The following is a 20,455-nucleotide window of genomic DNA, read 5'->3' as shown; positions in this document are numbered from 1 at the left end:
TCTCTCTCCATCATGTATTCGTCTTCATCACCATCGTTGTCATCCTCTCTCTCTCTCTCTCTCTCTCTCTCTCTCTCTCTCTCATCATGTATTCGTCTTCATCACCATCGTTGTCATCCTCTCTCTCTCTCTCACTCTCTCTCTCTCTCTCTCTCTCTCTCTCTCTTTCTCTCGTATTCGCCTTCATCACCATCGTTGTCATCCTCCCTCCCTCTCTCTCTCTCTCTCTCTCTCTCTCATCATGTATTCTTCTTCATCACCATCGTTGTCATCCTCTCTCTCTCTCTCTCTCTCTCTCTCTCTCTCTCATCTTGTATACGTCTTTATCCTCATCGTTTTCATCCCATTTCCTCTCTCTCTCTCTCTCTCTCTCTCTCTCTCTCTCCATCATCTTGTATTCGTCTCTATCATCATCGTTGTCATCCCATCTCTCTCTCTCTCTCTCTCTCTCTCTCTCTCTCTCTCAAGTCTAGCACCATCGGAGCAAACTGCTAGAAGCCAAGACTCCCATCAGAGAATTCCCCTGAGAGCTCTTTCTGAAGGCCTATCTCCTAGAGTCCCCGCTCAGGGGCCGCAAGGCCTCGCCGCATATGTTGCGGTCTATGACACCAGGCGACGCATATCGCCCGAATAATCCAGGGAGACTTTCTCTAGGGTCATATTTGGCCCAAAGGATCCCGCGACATGTTTTTTTCTTTAGGGCTGGATGAGAGATCCTGGAAGAAATATAGATGAGAGGTTAAGTAGATAGATAGATAGATGGATATATAGATAGGTAGATAGTTTGTATTTTTATTTTATTCATTGAATAGGCAAAGTAGATAAATAGATAGATAGATAGATTGATAGATAGATAGATAGATGGATATATAGATAGGTAGATAGTTTGTGTTTTTATTTTATTTATTGCATAGGCTTAGTAGATAGATAGATAGATAGGTAGATAGATAGATTGATGGATAGATAGATAGATGGATATACAGATAGGCAGATAGTTTGTATTTTTATTTTATTCATTGAATAGGCAAAGTAGATAAATAGATAGATAGATAGATTGATAGATAGATAGATAGATGGATATATAGATAGGTAGATAGTTTGTGTTTTTATTTTATTTATTGCATAGGCTTAGTAGATAGATAGATAGATAGGTAGATAGATAGATTGATGGATAGATAGATAGATGGATATACAGATAGGCAGATAGTTTGTGTTTTTATTTTATTCATTGCATAGGCTAAGTAGATAGATAGATAGATAGATGGGTAGATAGATAGGTGAGTAGTTTGTGTTTTTATTTTATTCATTGCATAGGCTAAGTAGATAGATAGATAGATAGATAGATAGGTAGATAGTTTGCTTTTTTATTCTATTCATTGTATAGGCTAAGTAGATAGATAGATAGTTTGTGTTTTTATTTTATTTATTGCCTAGGCTTGGTAGATAGATAGATAGATAGATGGATGGATAGATAGATAGGTAGATAGTTTGCTTTTTTATTCTATTCATTGTATAGGCTAAGTAGATGGATAGATAGATAGATAGTTTGTGTTTTTATTTTATTCATTGCATAGGCTAAGTAGATAGATAGATAGATAGATGGATATATTGATAGGTAGATAGTTTGTATTTTTATTTTATTTATTGCATAGGCGAAGTAGATAAATAGATAGATAGATAGATAGATATACAGATAGGTAGGTAGTTTGTGTTTTTATTTTATTCATTGCATAGGCTTAGTAGATAGATAGGTAGAAAGATAGATTGATAGATAGATAGATAGATAGATAGATGGATAGAAAGATGGATGGATATATAGATAGGTAGATAGTTTGTGTTTTTATTTGATTTATTGCATAGGCTAAGTAGATAGATAGATAGATAGATATTTAGATAGGTAGATAGTCTTTTTATTTTCATTGTATATTGCGTCTAAAAATTCATGAAAATTTAAATTAAAAGATTTACGTGATTCAGTGTGAAATAATTATGATGAAATTACAAATGTTGAAATATGTAATGATATTGATAATACAGTGGCAGTGACTAAAGCATTAATATTAGTGTAATTATTATTATTGTTGTTGTTGTTTGTTTTGTTGTTATTATTATATTATACTCAATTTTTTTAACGAGGCGCATTTGCACTGACTCGCAGCGGTGCCTTTTTAGCTCAGAAAAGTTTCCTGCTCTCTGATTGGTTAGAATTATTTTGTCCAACCAATCAGCGATCAGGAAACTTTTCCGAGTTAAAAGGGCACCCCTGCGAGTCGGTGCAAATCTGCCTCACTAAAAAGAATTAACTATAGTTATCCCTCGCATCTCCTTGAGACAGTGATGGAGAAATATTATAAATTTTTAATGAGAAATTCCCATGAATTGACAGATATTTCTATTCGTTTATAGCTTTGTGTTACTTTCCTCTTGGTAAGAGTAGAAGAGACTCTTTAGTTATGGTAAGCAGCTCATCTAGGAGGAGGATACTCCAAAATCAGACCATTGTTCTCTAGTCTTGGGTAGTGCCATAGCCTCTGTACCATGGTCTTCCACTATCTTGAATTAGAGTTCCCTTGCTTGAGGGTACACTCGGGCACACTATTCTATCTAATTTCTCTTCCTCTTGTTTTGTTAAAGTTTTTTATAGTTTATATAGGAAATATTCATTTTAATTGTGTTACTGTACTTGAGCATTTTTTCTTGTTTCCTTTCCTCACTAAGCTATTTTCCTTGTTGGGGCCCCTGGGCTTATAGCACCCTGCTTTTCCAACTAGGGTTGTAGCTTACCAAGTAATAATAATAATAATAATGGTGTTTGCAACCTCACCATCCTTGTGAGCTAGTGATGGGAAGTTTGGGAAGCCTATAGGTCATCAGCAGCCATTGCCTGGCCCCTCCTGGTCCTAGCTTGTGTGGAGAATGGATTTGGGCGCTCATCATATTTATATGATTAGTCTCTTGAAGATTGCTCTGTTCTTTGCCTCTGCCACTCATGAGTGACTTTTAAAACTATTAATCACTGTAGTAAATTCATCTATTTTATGAATACTGTTGTTATTATTATTATTATTATTATTATTATTATTATTATTATTATTGTTGTTGTTGTTGTGTTTGTTGTTGTTGTTATTATTATTATAGAACTTTATTATTATTATTACTGCAATTATTATTATCCATCTCATCTATTCAAGTAGGCCTTGAGCAAAAGCTCTCTCTCTCTCTCTCTCTCTCTCTCTCTCTCTCTCTTCTCTCTCTCTCTCTCTCTTATAGAATGTTTCTTTACATGATAATTCTACTTCAAGGATGGCACTAAACAATAGCGAGTAAAAAGGGCATAAGCCTCCTATCCATGTCACGTCTTCCATAGTCTTTACGGTAATGGCCCATTAGGGTCCATTTCCCTTGACCCCTGCAGCTATGTTTGTCTTAGCGACTAAGGAGGTAAATTTTGTTGTAGTTTCTCCAGTATTTGTGTCAACTTTCATCGTTGTTATTGTTGTTTTTGTTGTTGTTGTTGTTGCTGTTGTTAGGATACTATATTATTCCTGATGTGTTTGTTTCTACAAGATTGAAGCTTAATTATTCAAGGTACGAGACATATGGTAAATTTTTAAAAATAATTTCGACGCTCATGATAGCTTCAGTAGTACTAGGATTAATAATAATAGTAATAGTGTGGAAATTACTTAATTCCTGAAATTTGACTTAGACATTAAAATACTGTAGATTTGTGAGAGGCATTTAGGTGTATCATCACGGATTTGGTACAACACAAGTTTATAAGATATTTTTCAAAAAAGAATTATATTGCCACGCTCATGATAGATTCAGTAGTACTATAGTCCATTTCTTTTAGCGATGCATATTTGCACCGACTCGCAGCGGTGCCCTTTTAGCTCGGAAAAGTTTTGTGATCGTTGATTGGTCGGAATTATCTCGTCCAACCAATCAGCGATCCGGAAACTTTTCCGAGCTAAAAGGGCACCGCTGCGAGTCGGTGCAAATATGCATCGCTAAAAGAAATGGACTATAGGATCAATAATAATAGTAAAAGTGTGGAAACTATTTCTGAAATCCTGAAATTTGACTTAGAGATTAAAATACTGTAGATTTATGAGATACATTTAGGTGTATAATAACGGTTTGGTTCAGCACAAGTTTATAAGATGTTTTTCAAAAAAGAATTATATTGCCACGCTCATGATAGCTTCAGTAGTACTATAGTCCATTTCTTTTAGCGATGCATATTTGCACCGACTCGCAGCGGTGCCCTTTTAGCTCGGAAAAGTTTTGTGATCGTTGATTGGTCGGAATTATCTCGTCCAAACAATCAGCGATCCGGAAACTTTTCCGAGCTAAAAGGGCACCGCTGGGAGTCAGTGCAAATATGCATCGCTAAAAGAAATGGACTATAGGATCAATAATGATAGTAAAAGTGTGGAAATTATATCTGAAATCCTACTATTCGACTTAGGCATTAAAATACTGTAGATTTATGAGATACATTTAGGTGTATAATTACGGGTTTGGTGCAGCAGAAGTTTGTGAAATATTTAAAAAAAAAAGGAAAAAAAATTATATGACTACAGTAAGAGTCTTCATCAAGAAGCTGGCTCGTCTCATTTCATGGTAAAACGTGACAAGTAATCTCAGTAATCTCCTCTAAGGGTAAACCTTCACTTAAACCTAGATTTAATGCAGTTGGTCTTTGTGAATGTATTTTTGAATCAATTTAATCTCTATCGCTGGTTAATCTTAAGTATAAACCGGTAAGTTGTCGTTAGTATGGCCTATCCGTCGTGTGAATCTCAAAATTAAGAAGATTTCAGAATTTGGCTTAGAGTCTCAATAAGATTGAAGGTCATTACATCGGGATAAAGCTAATATTTGGTATATTTACCTCCGCCAACAAAGTTGGAAGGAGGTTATGTTTTACCCTCTGTTTGTGTGGTGGTTTGTGAACAGCTTCCTGGCCACAATGCTAATCGTAGAATAGTAAAACTTGCAGGGATTAACTGTTATGCAAAAAGCTAGTAATGATGAAACTTTGGAAGGTCAAGGTCAAAGGTCAAGGTCACGGTCAAGCAAAATGTCTAAGTTTGGACGTCGTTGTCACAGAAACTTCAAACTTGTATCATATTTGAGTGAATTAAAATCCACGCCAATAGTTACATATTAAGGTCAAAGTTCAAGGTCAAGTTCGGCAAAGGTCCAGAAATAAGCTGCCGCAGCGGAGGTCTGCGCTCTACTGAGTGCCCCTCTAGTTGTCTGTGTTTTCATCAAGTCTTGGAAGTGTTTGCCATACTGGGGTTCGAGTCCCGCTCAAGCTCGTTAGTTCCTTTAGTGTCTGCAACCTTACCATCGTTGTGAGCTAAGGATTGGGGTTTTGGGGGCGTCAACAGTAGACATTGCTTGGCCCTCCTTGGTCCTAGCTTGGGTAGAGAGGGGGTTTGGGCGCTGATCATATGTATATATGGTCAGTCTCTAGGGCATTGTTATGCTTGATAGGGCAATGTCACTGTTCCTTACCACTGCCATTCATGATGGGCCTTTAAACCTTTAAAACCTAATCTGATATACAAAAATACAGCTTCAATTGTTGAAATATTTTTGTCCATTATCTCAAAGTCTTCTCTCTCTCTCTCTCTCTCTCTCTCTCTCTCTCTCCATTCCTTTCAATCACATGCAACTGAACTGAATTCAGAAAATTTCCGAAATTAGTCGTCAATAATGACAAGGGGTAATTAGCCCCTTGTGTAATTTCAGATTATTCACGATTTCCATTTTTATCCGAATAATTACTCGAAGGGTAATGCAATTGAATTACTCAAAGGGTAATGCAATTGAATTACTCAAAGGGTAAAGTAATTACTGCATATTCTTCCACCATAGTTTCACCAACTTTGAATTACTCGTAATTACCCAAAGTGTGTCTCTTGCTAATAGCTCTGTGCCTCAGTCTCATTCCCGTTAATTGACTTCCTTTGTAAATAATTCAATTACACAAGGGTTATCATTACCTCCGCCAACGAAGTTAGGAGGAGGTTATGTTTTTGCCCTTGTTTGTCAGTTTGTATGTTTGTGAACAGTTTGTCTGTTTGTAAACAACTTACTGGTCACAATTTTACCCGGAGATTAATGAAACTTTCAGGGATTAATTGTTATGTTGAGACGTAGAAGTGATTCAATTTTGAAAGTCTTAGGTCGAAGGTCAAGGTCAAGGTCGAGCGAAAGGTCGACCGTATATCCCTAACCTTAACCCCAAGTTCGCACATGGTTTGTTACACAGACTTGAAATACGCCTACGGTCTAAATTGGTTCTGGGCAAGGCAAGCTGGTTTCGAGAAATAAGATGCCGTGGCGGAGGTTTGCACGGAAGTCCTAGGTCATAGGTTAAAGGTCAAGGTCAAGGTCGAGCGAAAGGTCGACTGAATAAACCTAAGATTAAGCCCCAAGTTCGCACATGGTTTGTTACACTGACTTCAAATACGCCTACGGTCTAAATTGATTCTGGGAAAGGCAAGCTGGTTTCGAGAAATAATATGCCGTGTTGGAGGTCTGCACTCTTTGAGTGATTTTTTAGCTTAGGTTTTTGATTAATTTATTTCTTATTTGATGAAGATATTGACTTTTGTGGAAGGAAATATAATTCATAATTCGTGATTCATTTGTGCAATGTCGTTACCTAGGCCAGAGGAGAGCATAAACATGTCATGTCGAGATATAGAATTAACAATGGAATCGAAATGAATCTCAGGCAATTATATGGGAAATCAGCTTCTGTAATTCGTCCTAGATAGATAGAGAGAGAGAGAGAGAGAGAGAGAGAGAGAGAGAGAGAGAGAGAGAGAGAGCCCTTTTATGAACGAAATTTTATATAAAGAATCATTTAAGTTATGATTTCTATGATGTATGGCTGAGAGAGAGAGAGAGAGACGCCTTTGTGAGCTAAGGATATGGGATTTGGTGGAGCTAATAAGTGTACCTGCTGAGTCATCAGCAGCCCATGGTCTGGCCCTCCCTGGTCCTAGCTTAGATGGAGAGGGTCTTGGGCGCTGATCATATATGAACATGATCAGTCTCTAGGGCATTGCCCTGCATGCTAGGGTAATGTCACTATCCCCAGCCTCTGCCATTCATGAGTGGCTTTTAAACCGTCTTTATTCTTGGCAAGGTAACACTAAATCATATTTCTTGAATCGTGAACCTAGGTTCATTTCATATTTCAGACAAATATTAATAACATTTTTCCAATAAATAAAATCGACTTGACAAGTAATAATAAAAGAACTGCAATTACCGCAAAGAATAAAAGAAATGAGAAGAATACCCTCTGTACCATGGTCTTCGACTACCTTGGGTTAGAGTTCTCTTGCTTGAGGGTACACTCGCGCACACAAATCTATCTAATTTCTCTTCCTCTTGTTTTGTCAATGTTTTTCTAGTTTATATAGGAAATATTTATTTTAATGTCGTTACTGTTCTTAAAATATTTTATTTATAGTTTTCCCTTTCCTCTCTGGGCTAACCCTGCTGGAGCCCTCGGGCTCATAGCATCCCACTTCTCCAACTAGGCCTAGGGTTGTAGCTTAGCAAATAATAATTATAATAATAATAATAATAATAATAATAATAATAGTGTTAAGAAAGGCTATGAATATCTCGTCCACACCATCCTTCTAAAGGCGTCAGTCACGCTGACGTTTGAAGGTTGAAAGAATCAAAGAAGAGAATTGAAAGACTCTGTAATATTGGCTTAACCTTCACGAGAGGGTGAACACACACAAACACTGCCTGAAAATGATGAACATCATCATCATCATCATCATCTCTATCATCATCACTATCATCGTGTTTGATTTGTTTCATTGTTAGCTGTTGGGTCCCCCTTGACAAATACATGCTGTACACTCGCGAGCTAAGTCAAGACAATCGGTCATACTTTTTGAGCTGATTTCCTTTGTGCCCACTCTCTCTCTCTCTCTCTCTCTCTCTCTCTCTCTCTCGTATTGGTAAACAAACAGGGTTACAAACAATCACTTACACACACATCTATATATGTATATATATACTGTATAAATATATATATATATATATATATATACTGTATAAGTATATATATATATATATATAAATATATATATATATATATATATATATATTATATATAAATATATATATATATATATATATATATTTATATATATACTGTATATATATATATATATATATATATGTATATATATATACACATATGATAAATTTTGCACATTTAGACGTGTTTTTCATATTCAAATAAGCCTACCTGTCGAATTCAGGTATATTGTACTTAGAATTGAAATCAACCCATCTTCACCATCGTAGCTAATTGGTAGTTTGTTACTTGGCTTAGTCACTGTCTATACAAGCTTGCCGACCAGGGTTCGATTCCCGGCCGGACCCAAGCTCTTGTCTTTGTGTGATTTCGCCTGGGGCTCTGATCCCGAGGTCGTTAAGAGAATCCAGACATTAATGTATCAAAAATATATATGGCTTATTTGAATATGAAAAACACGTCTAAATGTGCAAAATTTATCATTAATTGAATGGCAAGTAACAAACTACCAATTAGCTACGATGGTGAAGATGGGTTAATTTCAATTCTAAGTACAAAACACCTGAATTCGACAGGTATAAGTACAGAAGAATTGGCATTGACTTTTATCTTTCTTCGTGGCCAAGTGGTTTAGTCACTGTCTATACAAGCTTGGCGACCAGGGTTCGATTCGTGGCCAGACCTAAGCTCTTGTCTTTGTGTGATTTCGCCTCGGGCTCTGATCCCGAGGTCGTTAAGAGAATCCAGACATTAATGTATCAAAAATATATATGGCTTATTTGAATATACACATATATATACTGTATACTATATATATATATATATATATATATATACCAAATGCTGTATAATTTGGCGAAGGCAATAAGACTGTTGAAAGCTAGGAACGAACGCGCGTCCAGAATAGACTGCTACTGAATTCAAGTCAAGAATCAAATTCTAACTTCCAGAAACGTTTTAAATTGTTCAGAAGTTACGAAGCTTATATTGGTTTTGCTCTAAGACGATGTCAGCTTACGGATGACATAATAAGGATGGACTCAAGTGTGAATACCATTTTCATCCACTGGAAAGACCTTATTCTCAACCATTTTCAACCACTGGAAAGACCTTATTTTCAACCATTTTCAACCACTGGGAACACCTTATTTTCAACCATTTTCAACCACTGGAAAAACCTTTTTTTCAACCATTTTCAACCACTGGAAAGACCTTAGTTTTAACCATTTTTAACCACTGGAAAGACCTTATTTTCCACCACTGGAAAGACCTTATTTTCAACCACTGGAAAGACCTTATTTTCAACCATTTTCAACCACTTGAAAGACCTTATTTTCAACCATTTTCAACCTCTGAAAAGACCTTATTTTCAACCAGAGTACCATTTAAAGACACTCAAAATTGTTGGAGTTTTGGAGCTTAGTGCTGAAGTTTTGATATTGCCTTTTTTTTTATCGTTAGAAGGAGGTTAGGTTTTCGCCCCTGTTTGTGTATGTGTTTGTTTGTGAACAGCTTCCTGGCCACAATTTTAATCGTAGAACAATGAACCTTGCAGGGTTTAACTGTTATGTAAAAAGCTAGAACTGATTAAATTTTTGGAAGGTCAAGTTCAAAGGTCAACCAAAATGTCCAATTCACGTAATCAGTCATAAGTTTGGACTTCTTTGTCGCAGACTCTTCAAACTTCGTTCATATTTGAGTGTATGAAAACCCATGCTAATTAATACATGTTTAGGTCAAAGGTCAAGGTCGAGCAAAAGATTGAGAAATAAGCTGCCGCAGTGGAGGTCTGCACTCTATTGATTGCCCCTCTAGTTTATACTGGTTCTATGTTGCGATAATTTATCCACAGTGTTCGATTTAATCATTTATACCGTCAGCATTCAGAAAAGGTTTTCAATTGGTAATATGAGGGTGTAATTGTGCTTTTAAATTTTACACGTATGTGAAAATATGTGCTCATTATTATTATTATTATTATTATTATTATTATTATTATTATTATTATTGAAATTACTTGCTAAGCTACAACCCTAGTTGGAGAAGCAGGACACTATAAGCCCTGGGGCCCCAACAACGAAAATAATCCAGTGACGGAAGGAAACAGGGAAAAATAAGATATATTAAGAACAGTAAAATTAAAATAAATATTTCCTATATAAATTATAAAAACTAACAAAATAAGAGGAAGAGAAATTAGACAGAATAGTGTGCCCGAGTGAACCCTCAAGCAAGAGAATTCTAACCCAAGACAGTGGATGACCATGATATAGAGGCTATGACACTACCCAAAAATAGAGAACAATGGTTTAATGTTGGAGTGTCCTTCTCCTAGAAGAGCTGTTTACCAGAGCTAAAGAGTCTCTTCTACTCTTACCAAGAGGAAAGTAGCCACTGAACAATTACAGTACTGTAGTTAACCCCTTGGGTGAAGAGGAATTGTTTAGGAATCTCAGTGTTGTCAGGTGTATGAGGACAGAGGAGAATCTGTAAAGAATAGGCCAGACTATTGGGTGTATGTGTAGGCAAAGGGAAAGTGAACCGTAACCAGAGAGAAGGATCCATTTTAGAACAGTTTGGCCTGTCAAAGGACCACATAATTCCGTAATGGTAGTATCTCAACGGGTAGTTAGTGCCCTAGCCAACCCACTACCTACATGCATGTGCATATTTTAAATGGGCTAGCACTGTATTCAAAATATACTTTGACTATGTGCATGAGAAAATTCAGCTTGTATCAAAGATTCCGATCTCAGCAAACCAACCAAGTATGGATGGCACTGACTAGTACAGCCTTACTGATCATGGAAACACACAAACACTCGTTAAGGTATCCCCACTCAAAGTGGTATATACCACGCTGGCCACTGGTGGTGATGGTGGAGACTTCAGTCTGATCTCAGCAATCCAACCTAGTATGGATGGCCCTGACTAGTACAGCCTTTCTGATCATGCCAATACACACACCCTCTCACCACGTTAAGGTATCCCCACTCAAAGTGGTATATACCACGCTGGCCACTGGTGGTGATGGTGGAGACTTCAGTCTGATCTCAGCAAACCAACCTAGTATGGATGGCCCTGACTAGTACAGCCTTACTGATCATAGCAATACACAAACTATTCCACCACGTTAAGGTATCCCCACTCAAAGTGGATATTTGGTATATCCATTCATTTTCATCACATCTGCAGATTGGTGATAGTGGAGACTTTAGTCTGATCTTAGCAATCCAGCCTAGTATGGGTATCCCTGACTAGTACAGCCTTGCTGATCATAGCAATACACAAACCCTCTCACCCCGTTAAGGTATCCCAGCTCAGTGGTATAAACGTTCATTTTCATCACCACGCGGGCCACTGGTGGTGATGGTGGAGACTTTAGTCTGATCTTATCAAACCAACCTAGTATGGATGGCCCTGACTAGTACAGCCTTTCTGAGCATGCCAATACACACACCCTCTCACCACGTTAAAGTATCCCCACTCTAAGTGGTATATACCACGCTGGCCACTGGTGGTGATGGTGGAAACTTTAGTCTGATCTCAGCACACCAACCTAGTATGGATGTCCCTGACTAGTACAGCCTTGCCGATAATTGCAATACACAAACTCTTCCACCACATTAAGGTATTCCCACTCCCAGTGGTATATCTGTTCATGTTAATCCCCACGCTGGCCACTGCGGATTCATAATGGTGGAGACATTAGTCTGATTTCTCACAGCAAACCAACCTAGTATGGATGGCCCTGATTAGTACAGCCCTCTGATCATGGCGATACGCAAACCCTTTCACCATGATAAGGTATCCCTACTCTCAGTGGTATATCTGTTCATTTTCATCACTCCGCGGGCCACTGGTGGTGATGGTGGAGACTTTAGTCTGATCTCAGCAAACCATCCTAGTATGAGTGTCCCTGACTAGTACAGATTTGCTGATCATAGCAATACACAAACCCTTCCACCACGTTAAGGTATCCCCACTCCTAGTGGTATATCCGTTCATTTTCATCACCTCTGCAGTTTAGTGATGGTGGAGACTTTAGTCTTAGTTTATCAAACCAACCTAGTATGGATGGCCCTGACTAGTACAGCCTTGCCGATTATGACAATACACACACCCTATCACCACGTCAAGGTATCCCCACTCAAAGTGGATATATGGTATATCCATTCATTTTCATCACCTCTGCAGATTGGTGATGGTGGAGACTTTAGTCTGATCTCAGCAAACCAACCTAGTATGGATGGCCCTGACTAGTACATCCTAGCTGATCCTAGCAATACACAACTCTTCCACCACGTTAAGGTATCCCCACTCTCAGTGGTATAACCATTCATTTTCATCACCACGCGGCCCACTGGTGGTGATGGTGGAGACTTTAGTCTGATCTCAGCAAACCAACCTAGTATGGATGGCCCTGACTAGTACAGCCTTTCTGATCATGCCAATATACACACCCTTCCACCACGTTAAGCTATCCCCACTCAAAGTGGTTTATACCACGCTGGCCACTGGTGGTAATGGTAGAGACTTCAGTCTGATCTCAGCAATACACAAACTATTCCAACACGTTAAGGTATCCCCACTTAAAGTGGTATATCCGTTTATTTTCATCACCTCTGCAGATTGGGGATGATGGAGACTTTAGTCTGATCTCAGCAAACCAACCTAGTATGGGTGTCCCTGACTAGTACAGCCCTCTGATCATGGCGATACACAAACCCTCCCACCACGTTAAGATATCCCCACTCTCAGTGGTGTATAATCCGTCCATTTGCATACCTCTGCAGATTGGTGATGGTGGAGACTTTAGTCTGATCTCAGCAAACCAACCTAGTATGGGTATCCCTGACTAGTACAGCCTTGCTAATCATGGCAATACACAAACCCTTCTACCACGTTAAGGTATCCCAGCTCAGTGGTATATCCGTTCATTTTCATCACCTCTGCAGATTGGTGATAGTGGAGACTTTAGTCTGATCTTAGCAATCCAGCCTAGTATGGGTATCCCTGACTAGTGCAGCCTTTCTGATCATAGCAATACACAAACCCTCTCACCACGTTAAGGTATCCCCACTCAAAGTGGTATATACCAAGCTGTCCACTGGTGGTGATGGTGGAGACTTCAGTCTGATCTCAGCAAACCAACCTAGTATGGGTATCCCTGACTAGTACAGCCATGCTAATCATGCCAATACACAAACCCTCTCACCCCGTTAAGGTATCCCCACTCTCAGTGGTGTATAAACCGCCCATACTCCAACCAGTCCTCCATGCATTGTGGGCCCTTCTGAGGACAAAGCAAAACACGAGGAAGCCAGACAGTCCCTTCAGCGAGTTAATTGTGCTTCAGTTGGTGTCACCTGTTAAGGATGTGAGTGGTTAGAAGGATATCCTGGATCACCTCGATATCACCCTGCTTTACCAAGTACACTGATGACAAGCAATGAGTGGCGGTGATGGCACAGATGGATGGCCATTAAGCTTTTTTGGGGGGAGTTATGAAACGGCGTGGGGTCGGTCGGGGACACTTCTTGGAAAAAGCTATATTTTTTTTTATGTTTCTTGAAATCGGGGTCAAAATTCGGACTAAAGGCTATTTGTGTCATGTGTGAAAATCTCCAACAATTACAAAAATGTTTTATTTTTTATATATTCTTAAAAATGATCACACTTTGGGATTGAAAGCCATTTCCCTAATGAAGAGTAAGTGTCTGGGTGTGTGTGTGTGTATATATATATATATATATATATATATATATATATATATATATATATATGCGTAAAAATCACAGGAAAACGTGATGCTCAGATGCAGAAGAACCACAGGGAAAATGAAAATACGAAATATACGCTTAAGTCCTGACTAGTTTCGTGATACTTCTTCAGGCGACTGAAGAAGTATCACGAAACTAGTCAGGACTTAAGCGTATATTTCGTATTTTCATTTTCCCTGTGGTTCTTCTGCATATATATATATATATATATATATATATATATATATATATATATATATATAGCACAGACTCCCACATATTGGCCAAACTGCGATGTGGTAGTTAGGTAAGTGGGAAGGGGTAGGAAGATCTAGTTGCGCCTGTGTGTACATATTTACCTAGATATTTAGCCATCATTTTCTGACGGGTCGCGTACTCTAGTAAAATTATAGTTTTTTTTTTTTTATTTAAGGAAAGTGCAGCGTTGAACCTTTGGTAGAATATAAATTCTCTTCCCATAGTTTGAAGGTTTAAAGGCCGCTCATGAATGGCAGAGGCAAGGGACAGTGCCATTATCCTATCAAGCAGGACAATGCCCTAGAGACTGACCATATATTATGATCAGCGGCCAAGCCCCCTCTCCACCTAAGTTAGGACCTGCGTGTAGATACTGTGACGGGCCGAGAGAAGGTTGTGACTCAGACAGTGTGAAAGCAACTGAGTAAATTTATTATAGAACACTCTCCTTTATATACCAAAGCTCAAAGCAACAAGAAATTTCATGTTCAAAAACAGACACTGTTACAGAGGAGAAAACCAGACATGTTTATTCTGGTTCTTTTTAGTGCGAGGGAAGAGCGAAAATACGAGCATAATATATACACAAAATGAACTATGTACGATCTTGTGACACACGGTTGGTGCAATACCTTTCTCTCAGGAACTTGTTCTTACAGGAAAGGGCTTCTTCCATTATTTCTTATCTGGATTCAAGGCTTCTAAACATACCTTTAAAGACGAGAAAAAATATAGAATTTGAAGCAAATTTGACCATTACAAATGCCTCCATATATCAGGTGAAAATGACATAATCTGTTCGTTACTACTAATATTTGAATGAATGAAACGCATACAAATATTATTATCTTAAACGCAAAGCTGAAAAGAGTCATGGAACTGACTGGATATAATCTGGCATTCCTGTGTCAATCGATAGTGTGATGACTTTTACTTAGAGGCCAAAGTGTGAGAGAGAGAGAGAGAGAGAGAGAGAGAGAGAGAGAGAGAGAGAGAGAGAGATGGCTTGATTATTATTATTTTTCATAACGATTGTACAAGTACAGGTATACCAAATAGCCAAACTGCATTTGTATGTATCCCCTATTTTAGTTCTACTGTAATTTGCTTTATGGATGTGGCTGCATATGACCTATAATTCTAATTTATTATTTATTTAGTAAGACAGAGAGAGAGAGAGAGAGAGAGAGAGAGAGAGAGAGAGAGAGAGGAGAGAGAGAGAGAGAGAGAGAGAGAGAGAGAGAGAGAGAGAGAGATTTACACGACCAAAGGGGGTAATCAATAAATCATCGAAAACACAAGTTATGCCAAAGTCCTGAAGTGAAGTAAAGACAAGATGAAAGGAAATGCGTTGTTATTGAAAGGATAAAACATGAACATTTATATATGCTGTTAAAGGGTAGATAAAACCAAAGTTAATTAATTAATTATAATAGATAATGAAAATTGATAAAAAACTGTTAACGTCATAAGCTAACCGAAGAGAAGACTCAAATAGAGTCAAGACTAAAGTATAGTTTAAGAGAATTATAAGAATTAATAAGAATTAATCAATGATTAATCATTAATCAATTAATATATAAGAATTAATCACCGATACCTGTTCCTGTTATTCTTTAGGTAAGGCGTCTTGGAGAAGGTTGGGAATGCTGGCAGTGCACCTCTTACGGTGCCCTGTAAGCATTGTTTAACGGTCTATGCAGCTTAATACCTGTAATATGATTATGGCTATGTCTATCTAAAAGAGAGAGAGAGAGAGAGAGAGAGAGAGAGAGAGAGAGAGAGAGAGAGAGAGAGAGGAGAGAGAGAGCGTGCACATTATCTTCACAAGTAGACAACAGATTTGAGATCTATATATATATATATATATATATATATATATATATATATATATAGAGAGAGAGAGAGAGAGAGAGAGAGAGAGAGAGAGAGAGAGAGAGAGAGAGACCTGCACATTTTAGTCACAAGTCGACAACAAATTTGCAAAATTATATATATTATATATATACATATATATATATATATATATATTATGTATATATATTTATATATACTAATATATATATATATATATATATATATATATATTCATATATATATATATATATATATATATATATATATATACAGTATATATACATATATGTATATATATATATATATATATATATATATATATATATATAGAGAGAGAGAGAGAGAGAGAGAGAGAGAGAGAGAGAGAGAGAGAGAGAGAGAGAGACGCACATTTTTGTCACGAGTAGACAACAAATTTGCAAGAATATATATATATATATAAATATATATATAAAGAGAGAGAGAGAGAGAGAGAGAGAGAGAGAGAGAGACCTGCACATTTTCTTCCCAAGTAGTCAACAGACTTGCAAAAACCTTTATATTGGTCAATATTACATGACGCCTTCAGTTAAGCTCCAACACCGACGACGGACAAAAGAATGTTACAGCATGTACATGCATGTGTCCGCGGTTTTCGTTCGACTGTTTCTCCTGCAGAAGTTGTATCCCCCATGGAATAATGGATGGCTATAGATCGAGTTTGGCGCGAATGAGAAAATCATTATCATCAAAGGTCAACGATGTTTTATCCTCCACGTGGCTTTCAATTGTGGCCACCGACTGTATACGTTAAGCCCACGTATTAGGTCATTTCCTCCCCCCCTCCCCCCCCCCCTCCCTTCTCCTTCAAAGCACACAAAGACCCGTGACGTCAATGGATTCCCAGGAAGATTCCAACGTCGGTTCCAACGTGGCCGACATTTAGAATACGTGAAAAGGTTGCGGGAAGGAGAACGTATTGGCAATTCGCGTCGGCCGTGTGTTGTCTCTTGAGAGAAGGGAACGAAGAGATGAGGGGAAGGGGTACTTTGTTAGAGATGAAGAGACACCGGGTGGGTAGTGGAAGGGAAGTGGAGAAGTGGATGGGGTAATCTGTTAGAAAGAAGAGAAACCAGGTGGGTAGTGGAAGGGAAGATACAGTGGGAAGTGGAGAAGCGTATATGTAAGTGGATGGGGTACTCTGTTAGAGATGAAGAGAAACCGCGTGGGTAGTGGAAGGGATGACATAGTGGGAAGTGAAGAATCGTATGGGGAAGTGGATTAGGTACTCTGCTAGAAATGAAGAGATATTTGGTGGGTAGTGGAAGGGAAGATACGGTGGGAAGTGGAGAAGCGTATGGGGAAGTGGATAGGGTACTCTGTTAGAAATGAAGAGAAACCGGGTGGGTAGTGGAAGAGAAGACACAGTGGGAAGTGAAGAATCGTATGGGGAAGTGGATTAGGTACTCTATTAGAAATGAAGATATACCAGGTGGGTAGTGGAAGGGAAGAGGCAGTGGGAAGTGGAGAAGCGTAGGTGGAAGTGGATGGCGTACTCTCTTAGAAATGAAGATATACCAGGTGGGTAGTGGAAGAGAAGAGACAGTGGGAAGTGGAGAAGCGTATATGTAAGTGGATGGGGCACTCTGTTAGAAATGAAGAGATACCGGGTGGATAGTGGAAGGGAAGAGACAGTGGGAAGTGAAGAATCGTATGGGGAAGGGGATTAGGTACTCTGTTAGAGATGAAGATATACCAGGTGGGTAGTGGAAGGGAAGATACAGTGGGAAGTGGAAAAGCGTAGGTGGAAGTGGATGGCGTACTCTTTTAGAAATGAAGAGATACTTGGTGGGTAGTGGAAGAGAAGAGACAGTGGGAAGTGGAGAAGCGTATGGGGAAGTGGATAGGGTACTCTGCTAGAAATGAAGAGATATTTGGTGGGTAGTGGAAGGGAAGATACGGTGGGAAGTGGATTAGGTACTCTGTTAGAGATGAAGATATACCGGGTGAGTAGTGGAAGGGAGGAGACAGTGGGAAGTGGAGAAGCGTATGGGGAAGTGGATGGGGTACTCTGTTAGAGAGAAGAGAAACCAGGTGGGTAGTGGAAGGGAAGTTACAGTGGGAAGTGGAGAAGCGTATGGGGAAGTGGATGGCGTACTCTATTAGAAAAGAAGATATACTTGGTGGGTAGTGAAAGAGAAGAGACAGTGGAAAGAGACAGTGGGAAGTGGAGAAGCGTATGGGGAAGTGGATAGGGTACTCTGTTAGAAATGAAGAGACACCGGGTGGGTAGTGGAAGGGAGGAGAGAGTGGGAAGTGGAGAAGCGTATGGGGAAGTGGATGGGGTAGTCTGTTAGAAATGAAGAAAAACTGGGTGGAGTCTACAGTATATCAGATTTAGCCCGGTCCCACAGAGCTATGGATGAAATACGAATGAATTGAGGAAGCCAATTTTCCTGGGTTCCAGCTGTTCACGAGCATCCGCAGCAAAAATGCACTTTTTCTGCAATACTGTGTGGATGAACCTTATGATTTATACATATATTGAGAATGTGTGGCTAATGTATTATGAACAAAAGTTGAAAGCATTGTGGAAACTGTCCAGGGTAAAAAAAACCGTTATATCAGGCCAGATGTATCACTAATATTGAGGGTGTAAAACGTACAATGTAGGAAAATAGCGTATTTTTTGCGTATGTATTGCGAAAGCAGAACAGATGCATTGAAAACAAAGGGAAAGAATAACGAATGCGTTGCGGAAGCATGAATGATGTAGAGCGGATGTATCTCGGAGACGGCGGATGCACTGTGCACTGAGGTAAAAAATAGCTTATCTTAGACCCCCAGGTCCAGTCTTCTGCCAAACCACGGTCTGACCCAGACCAATCTTGACCATCATTTTGGTTGTCTTCTTTCCTGGAGCACTTACGTGAGTTGTGCAACTTGACTGTTATGTTATTGGGCAAAAGCAACAATCTGACAGCATTTTTGAGAGTACATGATATATAGGTGTATACTCCTCCAGAACCAGATGACTGGCTCACTTTATTTACAATCTTGGGTTACCTTATCCAATCGCTATCGGTTCGCAACTTGTACGCTATGTATTTGGAATGCATTCTTATAATTCGTAGTATGGATGTGCTAAATAGCTCCCATTCCGCTACCAACACGCAATTACCCGTGAGTTGCGGATAAAGGCCGAACACAGTGAATAGCAGTGAATGTATTGCGTACGGATTGTATATGTATTGCATATGTATTGTGAATGTATTACGAATCCCGCCCTCAACCTAAATTTGTGCAGTTCAGAAATCTAGGAGCGGAAGAATCAGCCACTTGCGGATGTATTGGGAACATGTTAGGAGGTGGGGCAATTGATTTCAGCATGAATCACGAATACCCAGTATGTTTGGCGATTTCCTACCAATTTCGTGCGTAATTCAGTCGCAATTCACCCGCATTACCTGTGGGACCGGACCTTTTAGAGATGAAGAGAAACCGGGTGGGTAGTGGAAGGGAAGAGACATTGGGAAGTGGAGAAGCGTTAGGGGAAATGGATGAGGTACTCTGTTAGAAATGAAGAGAAACCGGGTGGGTAGTGGAAGGGCAGAGACAGTGGGAAGTGAAGAAGTGTATGGGGAAGTGGATAGGGTACTCTTGTTAGAAATGAAGAGATACTTGGTGGGTAGTGGAAGGGAAGAGACAGTGGGAAGTGGAGAAGCGTTAGTGGAAATGGATGAGATACTCTGTTAGAAATGAAGAGAAACCGGGTGGGTAGTGGAAGGGAAGAGACAGTGGGAGATGGAGAAGCGTTAGGGGTAGTGGATGGAGTACTTTGTTAGAAATGAAGAGATATCGGGTGGGGTTTATACCAGATTTATTCTCATGATCTATCACGTAAACCTTGAATAGAAAGGTCATAGAAGGTCCAAATACTGTTTTTAAGTCGTCAAAGTTTTATGGAAAGATATGTCAATACATAAGGGTCTTTTCGAAAATGTATTATGACGTTTTATTGTACGCTTTGTAGCTATAACAAAACAACTCAATTATTCTAGGTTTGATTTATGATTGCAATTTACTCTTGAGAAAGATGTCTGATCTGTTTCTTCTTCAGTTACACACACACACACACACACACACACACACACACAAATTGGCATATATAGAACGTCATAAGATTTTTTTAAATTATATATACAGGAAATGTTTGTATTTTTTTCATTCTATCATGTTTTGAATATTGTTCTTATTTCTGTTCTTCAACTGCCGACTCTCATATTGATTTGTTGAGCCTAAAACTTGAAGTCTGTTGAATTCTTTAGCCCTAATCTTAATTTTAATCTCTGGCTCTGTCAATCATTTAGTTCTTTGTGCATGTTGCATAAGGTTTTTAAATAATTCTGACCATCCTTTGCATTCAGATCTTCCTGACTGTACCCTCCTGTATGTAGTACTAGGTGTATAGTAAATTCTTACAGTCTTGTTTTCTCCATCATTA

General features: G+C 38.8%; 1 protein-coding gene across 1 annotated transcript; it reads right to left on the bottom strand.

Moving 5' to 3' along the window:
* Positions 1 to 17,155: 17,155 nt before the first annotated feature.
* On the bottom strand, positions 17,156 to 19,481 carry LOC137644666 (hepatitis A virus cellular receptor 1-like). The gene is made up of 5 exons (XM_068377618.1): positions 19,419 to 19,481; positions 18,110 to 18,301; positions 17,864 to 18,022; positions 17,419 to 17,597; positions 17,156 to 17,330 (listed from the first exon to the last, which is right to left on the bottom strand). Exons 1-5 carry the CDS (start codon positions 19,479 to 19,481, stop codon positions 17,156 to 17,158), a joined length of 768 nt encoding a protein of 255 aa, XP_068233719.1.
* Positions 19,482 to 20,455: the final 974 nt, after the last annotated feature.

Source organism: Palaemon carinicauda, chromosome 7 (genome assembly GCF_036898095.1).
Source record: "Palaemon carinicauda isolate YSFRI2023 chromosome 7, ASM3689809v2, whole genome shotgun sequence".
Taxonomy (NCBI): Eukaryota; Metazoa; Arthropoda; class Malacostraca; order Decapoda; family Palaemonidae; genus Palaemon; species Palaemon carinicauda.
This window is presented reverse-complemented; position numbering and strand designations above follow the sequence as displayed.

What these genes read in the sequence shown, in the direction of transcription:
- LOC137644666 (XM_068377618.1), bottom strand. Translation starts at nt 19,481, where the DNA reads ATGTCTCTTCCCTTCCACTACCCACCCGGTTTCTCTTCATCTCTAAAA. An exon ending in TAAAAGGTCCGGTCCCACAG is followed by an intron (nt 18,302 to 19,418) that starts GTAATGCGGGTG and finishes CATTTCTAACAG; the next exon opens with ACTACCCCATCCACTTCCCC. An exon ending in ATATCTTCATTTCTAATAGA is followed by an intron (nt 17,331 to 17,418) that starts GTACCTAATCCA and finishes CATTTCTAACAG; the next exon opens with AGTACCCTATCCACTTCCCC.